Source organism: Fusarium phalaenopsidis (genome assembly GCF_050370095.1).
Source record: "Fusarium phalaenopsidis strain FUZ10S chromosome Unknown contig_32328, whole genome shotgun sequence".
In the NCBI taxonomy this organism is placed as follows: domain Eukaryota; kingdom Fungi; phylum Ascomycota; class Sordariomycetes; order Hypocreales; family Nectriaceae; genus Fusarium; species Fusarium phalaenopsidis.
Window position 1 is genome coordinate 768,238 of NW_028145393.1, and position 18,803 is coordinate 787,040.

An 18,803-nucleotide genomic window follows, 5' to 3' on the forward strand; every position below is an offset into this window, starting at 1 on the left:
CGCTTGACTCGCTGGTTCATACTACAATGCAACACGACGCCGCTTGAGGAAAAGATTCACAAGGAAAGACGAACAGGGGCTCTCAGCAGGGGTAATAGTTCGTATGCGTGGTGCCATATCCATCGCTCCGTTTTCAATGAAACGGGCCTTGCAAAGTCTAACTCGAACGATTTGGACAATGCTCCTCTAGTCACCCCACCGGGATCCTCTAGTCTCACGTTCTCGAAACTCCGGATGTTTTCCGAGCAGCTATTTCCACAGATAACAACCGGCCTTTGTGGCTCGGGCCCCTTGATTATGTATAAGAACGAGGCAACATCACAACCATGTTGTGTTGCATCCAGCCACACCACCTTGTCGAGATTGGCAGAACCCAGCACCCGTGCAACCGTCAACTACAGCGAAACAACCATGAGCGGCAAACCCGTCCTGCTTTTCGTCACCGGGGCATGGCATCCTCCCAAGTGCTATGATGGCCTCAAGAGCACGCTTATTGATCTTGGCTATGAGTGTGTCATTCCCAAGATGCCCACGATAGGAGCCGATAGCCATGGAGTCACTTGGGAGGCGGATAAGGCCAAGATCATTGAAACATCAGAGCCCTACTTTGCCGAGGGGCGCGAAGTCGTTCTAATTGCGCATTCATATGGAGGTATTCCTGCTACTGCCGCCACAGAAGGACAGGGGATTAGCGACCGCGCAGAGAAGGGTCTTAAGGGTGGATTTCACTCAATCATCTTCATGGCTGCCTTTGCAATTCCAGTCAAGGGGTGGGATCTCATCACGACGTTCGGTGGCGCATACCCTGAGTGGCTTGAGACCGGCGAGAAATATACTAAGGTACGCAAGGACAAATTGAGACCATCCCATAAATGAATGTCTAACGAGACGTAGAATAAAATCACGACCATGGCGCCTGAGGGAGCTTGGAACAGCCTATACAACGACTGCCCCAAAGAAGCAGCTCAAGAAGCCTTCGATGCGACACAGCCACATTCTCAAGACGCATTCGAGACTGGCCTGGACTTTATCTGTTCCGACATCACCATTCCGAAGACCTACATAATCTGCGAGAAGGATCGGGTGCTGCCGCTCCCTCTCCAAGAGCAGCTTGTTCAGTCGACGCCGAGTATGAAGGAGGCGAGAATGGCAACCAGCCATAGCCCATTCCTTGAGAAGAGACAGGAAACTGCAGACTTGATCGTCAAGATCGTCGAGGGCCGGAACTGACCCAACATCCCCCTGTAGTTTCGATTTAGGCTAGTTGGTCTCGAACCAATAAACCCCTTAACTTGTGAAGCGTCATATCATTTATTGCTTACCGAGCTTAGCGTTGGCGAGCTGCTTGCAAATCGTCGCTGGTCTAAGCGTTCAAAGCGACCGGATGCGGCTCCGCAGATAAGTTCCGCAGCCAACATGTTTCAAAAGCCCACTCACAGTGAGCCGCAACACCCGTGCCTGCCAAGGGGTAGACCATACCAATCGTATTTCGGTGCACCATTGCGAAGCAAGCAAGTGCCGGACTTGGCCCTATACATGGTCTAGTTGGAGTCAATTAACGGGACATCTAAGACGGCTTGGTCCGCGGCTAAAACCCTCTAGTCTAGCTAAAGCACTGCGGCAATGGCGATCATAGTCCAATGTTCCTCCCTATGGCGTGCCTTGGTCGTCACGCCATTGCGGCTCTTAAAGTTGGGTAGACAAAGGCGATAAGGAGCAAGGGGGAGGGCAGGGAGTAGCCCGGGCGGATCCACGGGTCGTTTATTAGTCTCGGCAACTTGCCGGGACTAAGAAAGCTTGAATTTCATTGCAATCAACGGTCAGCTGTTGGCCTTGCCTCTGTTTGATACCTGCCGGACCTTTCACTCCTGGCATAAGGTCAAGCTGCTAATCTTAGGTTACATGTTTTGCGGCATTTCCCGTTGATGATATCAGGTATTGATAACTATTTCTGCCGCTGTTGTGTTTGGCGGCCTGTTTCAGAGACGTCGCTAGTAACAACAACCGTGTTTCTACCTTCAGAATGCCCATTGCTTCTGCTTTTTTTTCTTACGCTAAATTTACTTGATACTGGAACGCAAAGTAACTAACGTATTCTTTTACGCCCTGGAACTTAATTATACGGAGAGGAACCAACGCTCACGCTACAGAGAACTCCCTTTGTCTAATCTATCCTCATCTTTGATGTGCCTCGTGTGTCTGACTCTGGCGAGAACACACTGTTTCCGCCTGAATCCGGAACGTTGATCCACCGCCTGAGGAGCTCTCCCAAGTTAAGCTTAGATGTATCAATCTCATCAGTAATGAGATCCTCTAGGCCAAGAAGTCCCTCTATCTCTTCATCCAGTTCTTACTTATCAATGCTAATTATAAACTCACTGTTTATTGTAGACGAAGACGGCACATTGATGCCCACTTGCTGCGGGGGGCTTAGCTTGCGGGCTGACAGGACTATGCTGCCCATCCGTGGGGATGAGACTGGCCTCCTTCCGACCGGCATTGCCCCTGGCGGTGGCCTGCTGATTGGCGGTAGCATGTCAACTTGCGGTGGTATGCCGCCTGGCATTCCGCCGTATACCCGGGTCCATCCTCCTGGGGACGCTGGAGGTGGCAATGGTGGTAGATGTCTGGGTAGCGTCGCGCGGAACACTCGCCTTGGTGATGACCACATATTCATCTTTATGTCCATCCCAGGAAGGATAGCTGACCTCCATGTCTCCGGTAGGATGATTGCGTCTGTATCCTTATTGACGATATTGTACCTGCAATTTCAGACCCCAATTTCCCATTCTGTACTGGTGAAGACTTTAACAAGAATGCTTTCCATCATCTGTCGAGAGTTCAGTCTCAGTTTAAATCTCGATTGCCATTGTACGAAGTGCTGGACACACTTCCAGGTACATGACCAGACCCTAGATGAAAAAAAACTGCCGGAGATTGACTTAACTTACCTCCCAAGTGCGGCATTGTTCATATGGCAGCGTAAAATTGCCACTGCTGGTGTTCAAGGTAACAGGTTCCACCTCCTCACCCAACCGGAAGAATAGAACGACGTGAACGCTGTCCTGCTGGTCCAGCTCAGACTGTTGCATGAACTCGGTAGCTATCCAGGTTCTGCTTTGGTTGTTCCACTGCTTTGCTAATGTAATAGCAAAGTGGATTTCGTGACGGACGCGCGGGTAGAGGGCCTTGTACTGCTCCCACATCTGCGGTCGTCCTCTGTGCCAGCGGCGCGGCACGATTGCAGAAAGGGCAGCATCGATATGTTTTTGTTCCATCTCAATTTTCATCAGTGACGGTTTTGACTCGAGATCGGCTCTGGCCGGTAGTTCAAGGAGAAAACCCTCGAGCCTGTCACTCTCCCTGTCGTCATGCCGGCCACGTGAGAATATTCCATGGGCCCAATTCGGGATGAAACGAAGTATTAGGTTTGAAGACGTGGTATCGGTAGGGGCGCCGGTGCTCCCGCGGATAGATCCCCCATCATTATCATGGGAGCCACCGTCTTCCTGGTTGCTGGTTGAGGGGGAATAATCCCCGCCGCTCTCGTCCTCGGTGACAACGTCGCTTGCTGCGTCTGGAGGACGGTAGAAGAAGCGGGGAGGCAGAGAGATGGACGGCACTTCCCGGCGTTGAAAGCCATTGGCAAGCGGGTGCACGGCGTTTTCGACCATATTCCCGTCTTGAGGTTGAGGCCTATTGCTTTCCATCGTTGCTTCCATGCCGTCTGGTTGTGGACTTGGATTAACTGCAGGCTTATCAAGGCCATCCTCTGTTTGCTTTCCTGATCTGTCAGGGGGGATACAAGAATTCGATTAGTTCACAGTCTATCGCCCGAGGATGTTCACGTACTCTACATCATGTGTCGTTATCGCTAGGAGAGGCGGTGCTTCCGGCTGTTTGATCCCGCTATACTGAATACGATCAAATTAGTCAAGCACACCAGTTCAAAGAAGATGCTTCACCTGATGGTTTCCCCTGGTGGCGGGGCCACTGATTCGGGCTTAGTAGTGGGCGCTGCTGGCAAAGCCTTGTCGGCCTTTTCACTACGGCGTTGCATGATCTGCTTTGCGTGGTTTGCTCGCTTCCTCATCAGCTCCTGGGCTAGCTCTCTTAGAGCCTGCTCCTCTTCCAACGATCCAGGATCCCGTGTTGGGTGGCTTTGAGAGACACAGATATCAGCATGTTTTCCCATCATAGAGCTGCATGGGAGAAGCGCCTTGCAACGTTACCCGAAGTGTAAGAAAAGGATGGACGAACTGTATTTGGAACTGGGCCAGGTTAACCACCTGGATATGAGGGAACAAGTCCAATTTAACCTGCCTCAGCTCCTGTTGGCAACGTTTGATCCGTGGTTCCAGCCATGGCCACGCTAGTTTCCGCCTAAAACCCAACTTGTTAAGCTTCAGAGACAAGTCATAAAGGCCATCCGCCGATACTTCTCTCCTTACTTTCTTATTCTCAGAACCTTCGGCAGCTTCGTTCAACAAGATAATGACGCCGTATATCCTCTTGCATCTGTCGGAAAGCCGCTTGATATCCCGCACGCCATCAATGTTGAAAATGGGGACAGCCGCATCGCAGTCTTTCTTGATCACGCCTTGAAGTTGACTCAAGACAACCGCCGTGGAATTGATCTCGAAGCCGGTCGCTAGCTTCTACGGCGGCCTCGATGTGTGTTTGTAGTGCGATGCCAAGTTGCAGCCCGAAAGCAACGATTCCGACGATAGAGCCAGCAACTCCAATAGCCTCTGCCATTGTTTCTATGCCTTTTCCCGTTAGATGAGGCTGTTGTTGTGGTTACTGAGAGGGCGGGATGACAGTGTGAAGCTGTCGAAATATTCTGCTGACTGTGACTGCAGGGAAATTGCTGAGGGGCGGTGCAGCCAAGGAATCACCCAATAGCTCATGCAGGCTGACTGATAGGGCAAGACACCATTGGTGGACTGATAGGTTCTGTCTGGGAGAGTGCTGTACTACGCAGTACGGAATACAGCATATTATAGTAGGGTTGGCGTAGCCAAAAGGTTTATCGTAATAATGACCACTTACGTCTAAGTGAGATATAGCCTCGGCTGAGGTATTTGCGGTTTGACGTCAGTTACTAACGACCAAGGAAGAAAGGTGGAAAGGAGATCAACGGAAAGTAATCCGCCGATCTGAGGTTGTAATGATAACAAAGAATTTATCACTTGAGTATTTCTGTCCAGCTTTATTCCATTTCTATCAAGGTGGATATAACCGATCCCCACGTCCGCAGGCCTTGTTTTCTAAACCCCGGCGTGGTTGAGCAACCTCCAGACATCTCGAGCAAACGCTGTGGTCGTACAGGGTGGCTGCAGAGATCGCTCTGTGACGAGCAAAAGGTCCTACGTTGCTTTTTCGCGCCGCATTAGGATAAGCAGCCTTTCACTCGATCGTGATCCTTGGCGGGCCATCAATTCCTACATTGGACAACGAGTGGCCGATCCTTGCATGAGCTGAAACACGTCTCCGCATCCCTATTGCATAAGTTGACCTTCCCCCCAGCATCTTTTCTCGCAGCCATGTCCGCGTGAGCCCTTTTCTGAGAATGTTTTCAACCATATTGCTTTCCACCTTGGCCGCCTTTTCGACTGTAGTTAGGGGCCAAGACCAATCGCCTCGATGCAGATGCGTGAGTGCAACCACAAGCTAAGAGAGAATGCCTTACTGAGTGGTCAATCCAGGTCCCTGGTCAAAGTTGCTGGCCGTCGGATGTCGAATGGAAATCGTTCAATCGTCTGGTCGGCGAAACTCTCATCAAGACGGAGCCAGTAGCACAATCATGTTATCCAGGCGACACCCAGGACCTCGAAAAGTGCGCCTATGTGAACAAGATGTGGACAGACCAGGATTTTCAGACCTCCCATCCCATTGGCAGGCCTTATCCTTACAACATCACCTGTGCCCCAGTCGATTACGCTGCTGGACAAGAGCCCACCATATGCACTCTCGGCTCGCTTCCCGTTTACGCCGTCCACGCTACATCTCGTGCGCAGATTCGGTCTACGCTCTTGTATGCTCGCCGACGCAACATTCGTCTTGTGGTTTCTGGCACAGGGCATGATCTTCTCGGCCGGTCTGACGGGTATGGTGGTCTTGAACTTTGGCTGCATGACTTCAAGAACGGCATCAAGCTCCAAAAGACGTATAGTTCGGAAAATAAGTGTACTAGGTCTGGCTGGAAGGGAAGCGCCATCAAAATAGACGGTGTCTACCAATGGCGCCACGTCAACAAAGTCGCTAAAGAGAACAACGTCATCGCTGTCGGTGGAGGCTCCGTCTCACCTGGTGCCATCGGCGGGTGGGCATCTGGAGGTGGCCACGGTCCAGCAACGAGGAATTATGGTCTCGGTGCTGACCAGATCCTTGAAGCCGAGGTCATGTTAGCTGATGGACGGGTCGTCATCTGCAACCATTGCGAAAATACTGACCTTTTCCGAGCCCTTCGTGGAGGCGGGCCAGGCTACGGAATTACTCTCAGTAGCACCATCAAAGCTCACCCCAACGTCGATGTTGTTACTGCCCATCATCTGCAGATTGCGCCTCTGGAAAAGACGGAGAACAATTCAGATCTTCTGGACGCTATTTCAGTATTGCTGCAGATGCTTCCAGATCTAAACGAGGCTGGCTTCTCGGGATATGGTTTCTGGTTTCGTAATTTCCCTACCGTCTTTGTTGGGAATGCGACATCGGGTTATTCTCACGGCTTTTGGATGATCGGTACCAACAAAGATGAAGCTGAGAAGGCCTGGGTTCCTGTGCGCAAAGCTCTGTCCAAGTTTGAGAATAAGCTTTTCATCAACGAGAGTTGGGCAAGCTATACCGATTACTGGTCTTTCTACAACGCTGAGTCGGGACTCCATGATCCTGCGGGAGACACTGCGATTTTGACCTCGAGATTGATCAACCGCGAGTCTTTGATTGACAACACCAGTGTACGTGATGCTGTCGAAGTCATCAGCGGCAAGCCTGACGAGTTCCACTCAAACGTTATCCTGCTTGTCTCTGGCGGACAAGTTTTCAAGGACGCCAAAGACAAGACATCTGGTCTGAACCCGGCCTGGCGCAAATCGCACTATGCTCTCATCTCTGGAACTGGTATCTCAAAGACTGCTAGTCTCGCAGAGCGGAACAAAGCCACCCACGAAACTACATTTGTAAAGGGTGCGGCGCTGAAGAAGCTTGCGCCCGACACTGGCGCTTACATGAATGAAGGGGACCGTCACGATCTTGATTTCAAGACGTCGTTTTATGGAGAATTGTATGACGTTCATTTGAAGACAAAGCGCAAATATGACCCATTCAATGCGTTTTACTGTCCAACATGTGTTGGGTCTGATGCCTTTGTTGAACGACCTGATGGGCCGTTGTGCAAGGCGGAGGGTGATTGAAAGCGTTTACTTTGTACCGCTTTGTCGTTAATTAAGCCCCTTTTATTTTATGTAAGAAACATCCATTATGTTCAAAGTTAATATATGCCAACCAAAGTTTGGCAATTCGCCAAGATATTGCATTCAAGCTCTAATCAACCCAATCCTCGCCGCACTCCTCCTACTGACTCACCCCAATAGCCATAACCCCTCTCTTATTGGTCGTACGGAAGGTAAAGCAATTAAATACCCCATAAGAGGTTTAACCTTTTATAATAATATAGCTAAGTATAAGTCTTTTATTATAGGTAGTAGATGGTTAAAAAAGGCTACTATATTAGGATTAGGATATAATGCTATGATGTGTTAATAATATGTTCTTTATTATAATTAAAGCCCGGCCCTTGATGGGTTAACTAAGCCAGAAGATTGAAGATCTTGTCTTTAGACGGGTGTATCAACTCGCATTGAATCTCGTTGAAGACACGACCATAGCGATACCGTATACTACACGCAATGGCCATTTGCACATCCTCCGCGTACTTACACCGGACTTAATCTATCTCGCAGAGTCTCTCAACAATGACGGTGTTGCTCTCCCCCAATTGCAGGCTTGGTATCGGAATGATCTAATAATTCTGGTCCAGAAATATGGTAGAGGTGCAATTAGTAATAAGTTTGAGGTCGAAATCCGAAAAGGGGAATGGCGTGCGAAAGGTGCTGGCGCGGTTGGTGAAGAGGAACTCCCCGAGGACTGGTCGAGCCGTTTGCTCAGTCAGGAGTAAGGGAATTTAGATAAATGATGAGATGAATTGTGAAAGTAGGTTACTGGGATCGCCTCCGATAGAATTGTTGGAAAGCACGGCTATCCATAGGAGTGGCTTGGGATCCTGTGTTCTCTCTAAAGATAGCTCTCTCACGTGATATCCTTTCAAGTCATCAACAGGGTCTTTCACACACCATCTTCTGGAGCCACGTACCACGGCCTTGATGCTTTGTTCCAAGGTGATTGTCTGCTCTTTGACTCTTTGTAATTCAAGTGGGGCGACATGGAACCCCTGCAAGAGACCCTTGTTGCTTCCCGAGCCATCCTGTACGAAATGTACGGGTATCCCCAAGCCCCCCAAGTTTATCAAAGCCCCTCCTCACTGCCCCTTTGTCCATCACTGACCCTGCGCGCACTGTGAATATGTGCCAAAGATGAGATGTTTACACGGTGTGGTACAGTGTGAATCAGAGCATCATGGACAACAAAGGTCGTCACCGGTATAAATCGGCAACAATTTGTTGCTCCAAAACCTTCCTCAAGACCCCGAGATTGAATTGAGCGCACACAGTCACCATTTCGCAATGTCCAAGAACGAACCCAAGTTCAAATCCGAGATTCAGCGGGTATTAGCCCAATCCATCCATTCTTGTTAGCATATGTTGACCAACTTAACAGATGATGTATATCGCCGGGGAAACCCAGGACCCTTCAGTCGAGACGATCGCTGTAGTTGAAGAAATCATTCGAGACCAAGTCGTCTTAATGGTACGTATCCGCCCCATCTTGCAATCAGCATCTACTAAATACCTTTCAGCTCACGACTGCCAACGAACTTGCGTCCGGACGCGGCGCGCGCTTCATCTCCAATGCAGACCTGTTCTTCCAGATCCGACATGACCCGGCAAGACTGGGACGACTTATGAACCTTCTCCGATGGAACAGGCTCCGCCTCAATAGCAAAGCGGAAAGTGAAAAGGGAGATGCGGAACTCGCAGCAGTCCAAGATCTGGCCGAGGTTCTCGAAGTCCCTGTCCAAAAGGATAAAAAGAACCAAAAGCGTCCAAAACTGACGCTGCCGTGGGACGTCGAATCCTATTTTTCCGTGCAGCTGCCTGAGGTTGAAGAGACAGAGGGTCTACTTCCTGAATCTAACCAGAGGACTGTCGAAAGGCTCCGTCGCGCAGACCGGATAACAAGAAGGATGACTGCAAAGGAGTATAAGACATGGGCCGAGTCCCGCCGCCGGGCAACCTTTAGCTATCGCAAGAAACAGAAATTCCGCGAATGGTCTGGCCTAGGCGTCATAGCCGAAACCGAGCCCAAGCACGACTGTCTGGACATCCTCAGCTTCCTGGCATGTGAGATGGTACAGAGGTTGACCGAGATGGCCCTGGCCATTCAGGAGAACGAACTGCGGCGGAAGGAGGGAGGATCCAAGTCGTCGGTGAAAAAAGTCCGCGAGGGGCTTTTTACGTCAGATGATACTGAGAGAGAAGCTGTTGGTGTCGAGCATGTAAGACAGGCTTTCCAGGTCACGCAGTTGAAGGCCCAGAAGAAGCGGCCAAGGCTGCACGGGGACTCAGAGAAGAGTGGACTACAATTGATCTAGACGAGCAGCAAGGGTTTAACTAACAGAGGTGATTTTGCGATTTTCATAGACTGTACTCCATTCTCGCGTGTATGAAACTTGAATGACTACTACCTCAATCTGCCCAGGCCCCAAGGCCAGTACGTGAAGTCTGGTCTAACAATACCTGTGTTTAAGCAGGCCAGTATTTATGAACCTTAGGGGATTATCTACGAGACTAGCCTAAGGCTAGCTCCTGAGCTATATAGCGTTTTACCTAGGTAAAGGTTGAAGGTTATTGTCAAATGCCCTGACAGACGGACAGACACCCACCGTTAAGAACTCATTACACCACGAATGAAAATGCATGCTCCGTACAGACAAATACATACCTATGTATAGATTATTACACTCAACACATTCCGGCAGGGCAGCCAATTCCGGTTCCAGCTTGAACGCCCGCGATGGCAACGATCGCGTTGATAACACCCCCAATCCCCTCGCCAGCAATCATGCCCGATAGAACAGAAAAGAGATACTCCTCGTAACTAGCCGGTCGGAACCTCTTCCAGAGCAACGCGACGATAGCCCCAATCATCATGGCTGTTCCGATGCAAGGTTGCGGAATGACCATCATCAGACCAAGCGTCATAAAGTTTGGCAGATAGAGACGGTACTTTTGTCGTTCCTTCACCAGATAGAAGTGCTTCATAATAGTTACCAGGCAGCCAACAACTGTGATGCAGATGGCAAAGATGCCAGATGACTTGGGGATGGGAAGAGTTGGGCTTGTTGCTGCGATGGTAGCTGCTCTCCAGGCGGACACAGACGGGGCTGAGAAAGCACACGTCTCGGCTGTGATGTCCAGGATGCAAGGATAGGCCGATGCAAAGACCAAGAAGATGGCTGGTGCGAGGAAGATGGCAACGCCACTTCCAAGAAGCTGGGCTATCCACTGTGCTCGAGGAGGCGTTCTGAGAAGGAATCTATGGGATTGTTAGCATCGCACTGCTTTGTAGAAGCATCTAAATGAATACTAACCCAACTCTGAAATCAGCCGTCAGATCAGTTGCCTGGTTCGCTACGCCGGCCGCAACGGCACCGCCCAGGGAGTTCAGAGTCTGAGCCTTGGCTAGAGTCCAACTATCCCCACGAGTCATGCCTCCGAGGACCAGCTGAGAAGACTTTGCGATGGCGGTAAGGGGTGTCATGTCTGTCATTCCGGTGCTCAAAATCGCCAAAACGGTCAGGATGACGGCCATGGTGATGGAAACGATGGTCATTGACAAGGGCATTCCCCATTGTAAGCCACAGCTGAGGCAGGTTACAATGATCGACACAACAAGGCCACTGATCCACATCCATGGCTTAATAGCTTGCGAATCGTCCGCTGTATCATCAGATCTATCATCATATGATTCAGAGTAGCGCTCGATCCAGGTGGCTTTGATGCCAATAGCCTGACAGGCTGAGCAGAAGGAGGCGCATACTCTGTGGGCGAGGACCTTGGCGGCGATAGAGAGGAGTCGGTACTGACAGAGTACCTCGACAATGGAAACCGCCACCATTAGAAGGACTCCACTAGAGCAGAACAGTCTTAGAATATGATACGAGAAGGAGATGGTGATGGTAAGGAACTTACGGCCAAAGAAGCCAGTACCGCGGGCTGGGCTTGTTAACAGGGTCTTCCAGGTTCATGCTCATGTAAGTCGTAAACTCTTCCCACGGACCAGAGTAGTCTGGGCCCATGATCTTGACACCACTGGCCACCCCGGTACGGACCAGGACAGGGCCAATGATGCCCCAACTGATGACGGCGCCGGCAAACATGGACGCGGCCGTGTTGGTGCCAACCATCATACCGGAGCCGATGATGGCAGGTGTCCATTCAAGAAACCAACCCCAATTCTCAACAAAGATGGCCGCGTTATTGTGACCACCCCAGATGAAGAACCATGTAAAGACGTGCCAGTCCCATAGAATGCCGGGGGCAAAGTTGGAAGCAACTCTCAGGACCAGGGCTGCCACAAACGCAATGCCAAGCATCTTGACCTTCTTCATCGCTGCGGTTTCACCGGCTGCTGCGATATGAATGGATTGAATCGTTGTGGCAGTCGCAGTCGCGGTAGGGAAGACGAGGCTGAGAGCTCGGGACAATTGGATGATGAACAGTTTCCTGACTATGTGCCATAGGGTTAGTACTTAGGTAGCAGAGGCAAGTAAGGGCCCTAACTTACACGGTGTCGCAAAGAAGAATCCTACGTAAGCAAGACCCAGAGTGAAGAGCACGATTCTTCCATAATCTGCCGTTGGGGTATGCAGTAGGTCCATCTGGTACAGAGCAGGGATAGCACTGGTAAAGAGGGTGCTGAGGCCACCAGCAGCCGTGGCACTTGTCTGAATGATTGCATTCTCTTTCGGTCCAAAGGCTCCTCCAAGAATCGGGATCGACTCGGAGAAGGCTTTACTCAAGCTCTTAACGACAGCGAAGCCAACGATGGCGCCGAAGAGGTTTGCGGGAAAGGTTATGCCCATTCGTAGGCCTAGCGGTTGAACAGAATACGTTAGCAGGCTTTTTCAAGACCTAGACGGCTTCATATACATACCAAGATAAACATTGGCTGCATTGACGATTCCTCCTAGGAGGACACCCACAAAGACACTGCGAGTTCGGAGGATGCGGCGACCCGTCTCCAGACTCTCGAGTGTTTCATCGACGGGAAAAGGCACGAACAAGTCTTCCTCAGTCAGAAGAACCTCTCCTGGCATAGCAATCGAATGGCTTCCGTCGCCTTCGTCCGGAGAGACTTTGTCATTGACGCTGTCAACAGCTGCCGTCTTGGTCGGCTCCATGATGGAATGTGTTGAAGAATCGTGAAGCTGGAACTGGTTGCTAGCCGACTGAGGCTATCGACTTGCTTCTTGACCAGTCAGTCCAAGTTGACTGAAGCACTTGTTATATCGTCGATGCCTCTTCGTACTCGACCCCATGATTCAACCACGCGATCGCGTCGTCTTGATTATCTCTGCTGGTTGTTGGATTCGTCGCCCCTTGCTCTTGTTCGGCGATAAGAGATAAGCTATGTTCTTATCTCTCGGCATGAACTAAACTGGAGCCGGCTAGTCTCTCCTGTCACCGGGGACCTGGTTCAAAGTTTGTCGAGAATTTCCTCAAGCGGTGAAAAAGAACGACGGAGAACGCGGGGTATCGAGCTAACTCAGTCAGGCGATTTTTTATTGACGTTGGCTTACGTCTTTGAGTTTGTAATTGCCGTCTCATGAGAGAATCGTGCTCCGATTCAAAGCGACTCTGAGTATATCTTGTGAAGTCGTGGTTGCTTTTTTACCCAAACCTAATAACAAGTCATCGACACGTCGAACCCTCCGTGTCCTCCGCCATGTGTCAATTCCACGCCCACGACGTCAACACCAACTCCAATTTCCATGATGTGGTCACCAAGCATACTAAGTTGCAGCTGGCAGTCGAATTTAATCGAAAGATCTTGACAGGAAGCGCAATCACTACCCTAGAGCCTCTCAAAGCTGAAGGTCTGGGCACTGTCATTCTCGACACCAGTTACCTCAACATCCTCAGCGCAAGTGTGGGTGGGGAACAAGTCCAATGGCAGCTGGTTCAAAGCACAGATCAGAACGGCCGTCCGCTGATTGTGCAGCTTGGTCGCAGCTACACCCAGGGTGAGATCTTTGAGCTTGAGGTATGATTTCTGAGGGGGGAGATTGTGAAACACATGATGGCGACTCACAACCCAACAGATTCACTTTGAGACTACCAACCAATGCACCGGTCTCCAATGGTTCAGTCCCGAGCAGACTGATGACAAGTTGTACCCTTTCCTGTGTTCGTTCCCTTCGCCTCGCAACCATGCAGACCATAGCTTACAGTCTCTAGTCTCTCAAGGAGAGCCCGTCCACGCACGCTCCATTTTCCCTTGTCAGGACACTCCTTCTGTCAAAACAACGTTTGACATAACCATCTCCTCCCCATTGCCGGTTGTTGCGAGTGGTATCCCTCAACATGATCTTCTCTTTCCCCCTGTTTCCAACATGGCGGAGACGAGAGAGTACAAGTTTCAGCAAGATGTTCCCACCTCTAACTACCTGTTTGCCATCGCTAGCGGGTAGGTTGTTTTTAAGCCTAGAGACTGTTCTCACCGCTAACACCGCCTTCTCAGAAACCTAGCCGGCGCAAAGATTGGCAAGATGAACTATCTTTACTCTGCGCCATCGAGCTTAGAAGCAGCTGTGGCTGAGCTTCAACCCGACATTGACGCAATTATTGATGCTGCCGAGGTAAGGTCACGGTAAAATGTTTGGATCTTGATGTATCAGAGATAGCTAATGCAGTTGCGTGACACAGAGCCTCATTTTCACGAACCCCTGGCCGTTATACAACCTCGTCATCCTCCCCAAATCCTTCCACCTCGGCGGAATGGAAAACCCCGTTTTCAACTTCTACAGCGCCACCGTCATTTCTGGTGACCGGGAGAACATCTCTGTCGTCGCCCACGAGTTTGCGCACAACTTTAGCGGCAACCTGGTTACAAACTCCTCATGGGAGCATTTCTGGCTGAACGAAGGCTGGACTGTTTATACCGAGCGCGAAATTCTCCGCCAGATCAAGGGCGAGAAGGCAGCTGTCTTTGAGGCCATCGTCGGCTGGAACGAGCTCGTCTACGGCATCGAGTCGTATGGAGGCAGTGAGAGCCCAGAAACGAGCTTGGTTTTGGACCTTCAGGGCAAGCGGCCTGATGATGTCATGTCCAAGATTTCGTATGAGAAGGGATATACATTCCTGTGTTTCCTGGAGAAGTTGGTCGGACGAGAGAAGTGGATACCCTTCATCCCGCATGTGAGTTCAGCCAACCCCTTCCCTCAACCTCGCAGGGTCAAACTAACTGGATTCAGTATTTTAGAAAATTTTCACGAGGAACACTGGACTCGGACACCTTCAAGGCTACACTCTTTGAGTTTTACTCTCAGGACGCTGCCGCAACGGAGGCCCTCAACTCCATCAACTGGGACGAATGGTACCACAAGCCTGGCTTGCCCCAGAAACCCGACTTCTACTCTCCAGAGTACGATGAATGCCTCGGCCTTGCACAGAAGTGGATCAACATGATTCCTGACTCACATGCCTCGGTATCTGCTGCCGATGTCGAGGGCTGGAGCGCTGGTCAACTGAACGTGTTTCTCGATGCTCTTCTGGACTCGCGGAAACCCATCACCCTGGAGTCCTCCCAAATTCTTGGTACCTTGTATGGGTTGAGAAAGTCGACCAACTTTGAAGTCTTGTCACGGTATCTACGGGTCGGCTTGAAGGTCGGGGATCGAGGCCTGTTTGAGGATACCGAGGTATTTCTGGGGGAGACCGGGCGCATGAAGTTCGTCAGACCGCTGTAAGTCGAATAGTTCCCACTCATGGCAGCGACACTGATTGTTTCTAGCTTCGAATGTTTGCAAAATCTGGATAAAGAGTTTGCAAACAAGGTTTTTCATAAGTACGAAAGGTTTTATCATCCAACTTGTATTCGCCTGTTGGAGAAAGTGCTTGGGATTACGGTATGATATGAGACTGTCGAAGACGTCGGCTATACATAGCGGAAGAGAAAACATGATTAGAACCAACATCTTAGCTCCTACTACTCCAAGTATGATTAAGAAAGCATCTTAAGAAGAGTAAAACTATGAATGAGAGGCATCCAAAGACTTTATAAGAGTATGTCTTAGGACAATTAAGTAGCCCTTTAAAAGAGCCAGACCTTCATTGTTTACATCTATACCCGTTGCTACTCTGGCCCATGGCCTCTTTTTGACATCATCGAGGACATAGAAGAAGATAGATATCTTTAGAACCGGATCAAATATTGCATATCACATTGGTACCAGCGATGACAGGAGCTGGAGATAAAAAGATACCGATCCAACAGTAGAACGATGACAGCTTCATTGTAACCTACAGTGCACAATGATTCTGCCGCTTTTCGACTGGCCATAAGAGCATCTCTACTCCCTCAGCAAGCTTAAGCTCGCTTCTCGTGCCATCTAGCAGCTATCTCCCCAAGATATGAGCCGTAAACTTTGATTGCATTAAAGCTGCGTCCCATCGTTAGCTCTAGAACCTGGAGAAAGTTTCTTCACTGCAAAGCCTACTAGTTTATCTTGTCCAGCTTTTCTGCAATCACAATCAATATGTCAGTGAGTTTCAGCGTGATTAGCCAATGGCCACGTACCGTTCACAGAATGGATACCATCAGTCGGCCTCCCTACTGGGAGCAAGAGAACATTTTTCTGCAAGACATTTTTCATATCCAGAGCGATTGGGATACTGTGGCCAGTTAGCAAGATGTTTTTTCTCGGCACTCAACAAATACAGACCTGCCACCTTCACAGGTGATTTGAGGAGTAACGTCCCAAGTTCGTTCTATGGCGTTGATCGCCGCCTGGTAGTTCCAATGGTCGACGTCTTCATAGAACCAGTCACTCTGATGCACGCAGTCAATATCAAGCTCGTTTTTGCTCTGGAGCTGCTTGAATCTTGCTTCAATGTGCTGTCGAACCATACCATCCACCTCGCTGGCCTCCATGCGTGGAACTGTCCTGATACTGAACTTTCCGACCAAGACAGCGGGGATTGAGGTAGTCGCTCCAGGTCCGGGCTTCAAATTCTCTATGCGATGGAGGCTGAGAGACGGTTGTCGCCATCTACATTCGCGTTAGCGATCTTGAAAGCCCCCCAAACCAGTGGATCATGCTCACTTACTTGGAAATAATTGTTTCTGCTTTCGTTGCATGAAGCAGTCTACCCCCGATCCCCCCATCCAGGGCTTCAGGTGTCAGCAGTAGCTTCTCATAAGACTCTCGCTCTTCATCAGTGACCTCGAGCACAGCATCATAGATACCGGGAATGAGCAACTTGCCCTGGGAGTCCACAAGCGAGCTCATGACATTGACCATGTCCGTCATTGGCTCCGAGATGGCACCACCAAAAAGGCCACTGTGAGCACCTTCTTGAGCGCCACGGATGGTGACTCTGTAGAACAAAACCCCCCTAAGACCTCGAGGAATCGTTGGCTGCGTGTTGCTCGCCCAAGCCACATCGGTCAAGCACACTGCATCGACGTCGGAAAGGAACTGGCTTGCTTCCTCTTCAAGGGCAGCGCGGAACCCAACTGAGCCATTCTCCTCCATACCTTCCAAGAAAAACGCCAGGTTCACTGGGACTTCTTGATCCGCGTCTTGGAAGGCTTCCAGCATGTTGAGCCAGTTCACCAGCGGGCCTTTGTCGTCGGAAGTCCCTCTACCATGCAGAACTTCGTTACTCTCTGTCAAGGTCCATGGGTCATACTCCCATCCATCCTGTAGACTGGCTGGCTGGACGTCGTAATGGCTGTAGACCATGATTGTGGGCTTATCGGGATCATTTCCGAACCGGCCAAGGATCAATGGGGGCAGGTCGAGGTCTGTTCCAGGTTCTTTGCCAAGAGACTTTAAACGTACTTCCACGCCCAGTTCTGTCATCTGAGCTAGGATCCAATGGGCCATCTAAACTCGTAATCAGCAGCTGCATCCTTCAGAATCTCGCTGGGTGGGGAAACCTTGATAGTGTCGGCCCTACGGCCAGCCTCGGAAGATACAGAAGGGATTTCGATTGCATCTCGAAGTCCTGAGTAATTTCGCTACGGTTAGCTTGGCACTCATTCCCCATATGCAAGCAACTGAACTTACTGTCGATGAAGCGACCTTGAAGCTTATCAACACTGGTTATCCGTCAGCTGCATGGTTCAGGTCAACCAGGGGAGAAGCAGTACCTTTCGCAAAGTTTGACATAGTCCATCTTGATTCGAGAGTAAACCTCCAAGTTCTATACCTAACAAAGAGAACTTCTATATACCTTCGACATCGTCAAAACACCAGCATCCTGCATCACCTTTTATCATGGCTTCTGACTCATTTCTGCCGCGCTCATTGGTCAGACACTCCACCTCCAATCAGCGGCGATTTTAAACGAACCCAAAATTGCCCGATTCGGGCATTCTGTACGAGGTCCAATCATGAGCCATTGGATGGAGAAAACTCGGATCAAGCAACATCTCTTGCAAAGGGTCTTAGGCTGGGTATATACTGGGGCAAATGGCTTTGACAGTTTCTATTATCATGATTCCCCAATTCAATCGCTCTGAGCAACATGAATGCAAAGCCAACAATTCTCGTTATCGGGTCACCGGCTGGCCTTGTTTCTGATGAAACCTGGGCCAATTTCACCACCAATTTCAACGTCAAATCTTACGATTTTCCGACCAATGATGACTTTCACGGGTCACTGCGTTCTGGAAGTTGCAAGGATGTCGATGGCATCGTGCGCCTTGGCCTCAATCTACCAGAGGGCTGCGAAAAGGTCTTGATCGGCTGGACACATCGGGGTCTTGCGCATTTCCCCCCAAGCCTCAAAGTCATTGTCAATTTCGGCCATGGTTACAACGACGAGGCAGTTGACGAGCTTCGCGAGAAAGGGATCACCTTTTTTAACACGACAGGCGGGAGTCAATCTACGGCTGCAGTGGGAATCTACCTCATTGTGGCGGCTTTCCGTAACCTGAGCCGGTATGAGCGGATGCTCCGCCAAGATCAATTTCTTCCAGCTCTCAGAGACTCTGCCAGAAATGCTGTTGACCCTTTTGGGAAAAGCCTCGGCATTATTGGCATGGGCTCTATCGGGGAGACCATTGCGAGGCAAGCAGCTACGTTGGGTATGAAGATTCACTCTATAGACAGGCCAAGCCTGCGCAGTCGTCTTAACAAAGAAAAGACGTCTGCGTCGGGTCTTCCTCCAGTCGTCCTCCATGACGGTCTATTGAGTCTCGCCCGAGTCGCTGATTGCATTATACTGTCATGTCCCTACTCGGCTGCAACCCATCACCTTCTTTGTAAAGAGGCATTCAGCGAGATGAAGAGAGGCGTCAGGGTTATCAACATTGCTAGAGGACTCTGCATCGACGAGGAAGCACTCTGTGATGCTATTGAGGAGGGCATCGTGGGTGGCGCGGGGCTGGAC

General features: G+C 50.3%; 6 protein-coding genes across 6 annotated transcripts; 4 read left to right on the forward strand and 2 right to left on the reverse strand.

Annotated features, from left to right (window-relative positions):
- Window positions 1–411: 411 nt before the first annotated feature.
- Window positions 412–1,230, forward strand: LRP88_12939 (Alpha/beta hydrolase fold-1; the record flags this gene model as incomplete). The annotated part of the gene is made up of 2 exons (XM_083249324.1): window positions 412–840; window positions 895–1,230. The coding sequence occupies 2 exons, from the start codon at window positions 412–414 to the stop codon at window positions 1,228–1,230; spliced, it is 765 nt and encodes a 254-aa protein (XP_083095126.1).
- Window positions 1,231–5,858: 4,628 nt separating this feature from the next.
- LRP88_12940 (uncharacterized protein) lies at window positions 5,859–7,415 on the forward strand (the record flags this gene model as incomplete). The annotated part of the gene is made up of 1 exon (XM_083249325.1): window positions 5,859–7,415. The coding sequence occupies one exon, from the start codon at window positions 5,859–5,861 to the stop codon at window positions 7,413–7,415; it is 1,557 nt and encodes a 518-aa protein (XP_083095127.1).
- Window positions 7,416–8,744: 1,329 nt separating this feature from the next.
- LRP88_12941 (transcription initiation factor TFIID subunit 13 family protein) lies at window positions 8,745–9,772 on the forward strand (the record flags this gene model as incomplete). The annotated part of the gene is made up of 3 exons (XM_083249326.1): window positions 8,745–8,786; window positions 8,839–8,928; window positions 8,978–9,772. The coding sequence occupies 3 exons, from the start codon at window positions 8,745–8,747 to the stop codon at window positions 9,770–9,772; spliced, it is 927 nt and encodes a 308-aa protein (XP_083095128.1).
- A 370-nt stretch (window positions 9,773–10,142) lies between these two features.
- LRP88_12942 (OPT family oligopeptide transporter) lies at window positions 10,143–12,583 on the reverse strand (the record flags this gene model as incomplete). The annotated part of the gene is made up of 5 exons (XM_083249327.1): window positions 10,143–10,716; window positions 10,772–11,311; window positions 11,373–11,910; window positions 11,968–12,273; window positions 12,337–12,583. 5 exons carry the CDS (start codon window positions 12,581–12,583, stop codon window positions 10,143–10,145), a joined length of 2,205 nt encoding a protein of 734 aa, XP_083095129.1.
- Window positions 12,584–13,128: 545 nt separating this feature from the next.
- Window positions 13,129–15,151, forward strand: LRP88_12943 (M1 family metallopeptidase; the record flags this gene model as incomplete). The annotated part of the gene is made up of 5 exons (XM_083249328.1): window positions 13,129–13,446; window positions 13,505–13,869; window positions 13,924–14,041; window positions 14,109–14,600; window positions 14,657–15,151. The coding sequence occupies 5 exons, from the start codon at window positions 13,129–13,131 to the stop codon at window positions 15,149–15,151; spliced, it is 1,788 nt and encodes a 595-aa protein (XP_083095130.1).
- A 749-nt stretch (window positions 15,152–15,900) lies between these two features.
- On the reverse strand, window positions 15,901–17,585 carry LRP88_12944 (uncharacterized protein; the record flags this gene model as incomplete). Its single annotated transcript, XM_083249329.1, has 6 exons — window positions 15,901–15,923; window positions 15,982–16,076; window positions 16,127–16,453; window positions 16,512–17,274; window positions 17,477–17,508; window positions 17,560–17,585. 6 exons carry the CDS (start codon window positions 17,583–17,585, stop codon window positions 15,901–15,903), a joined length of 1,266 nt encoding a protein of 421 aa, XP_083095131.1.
- Window positions 17,586–18,803: the final 1,218 nt, after the last annotated feature.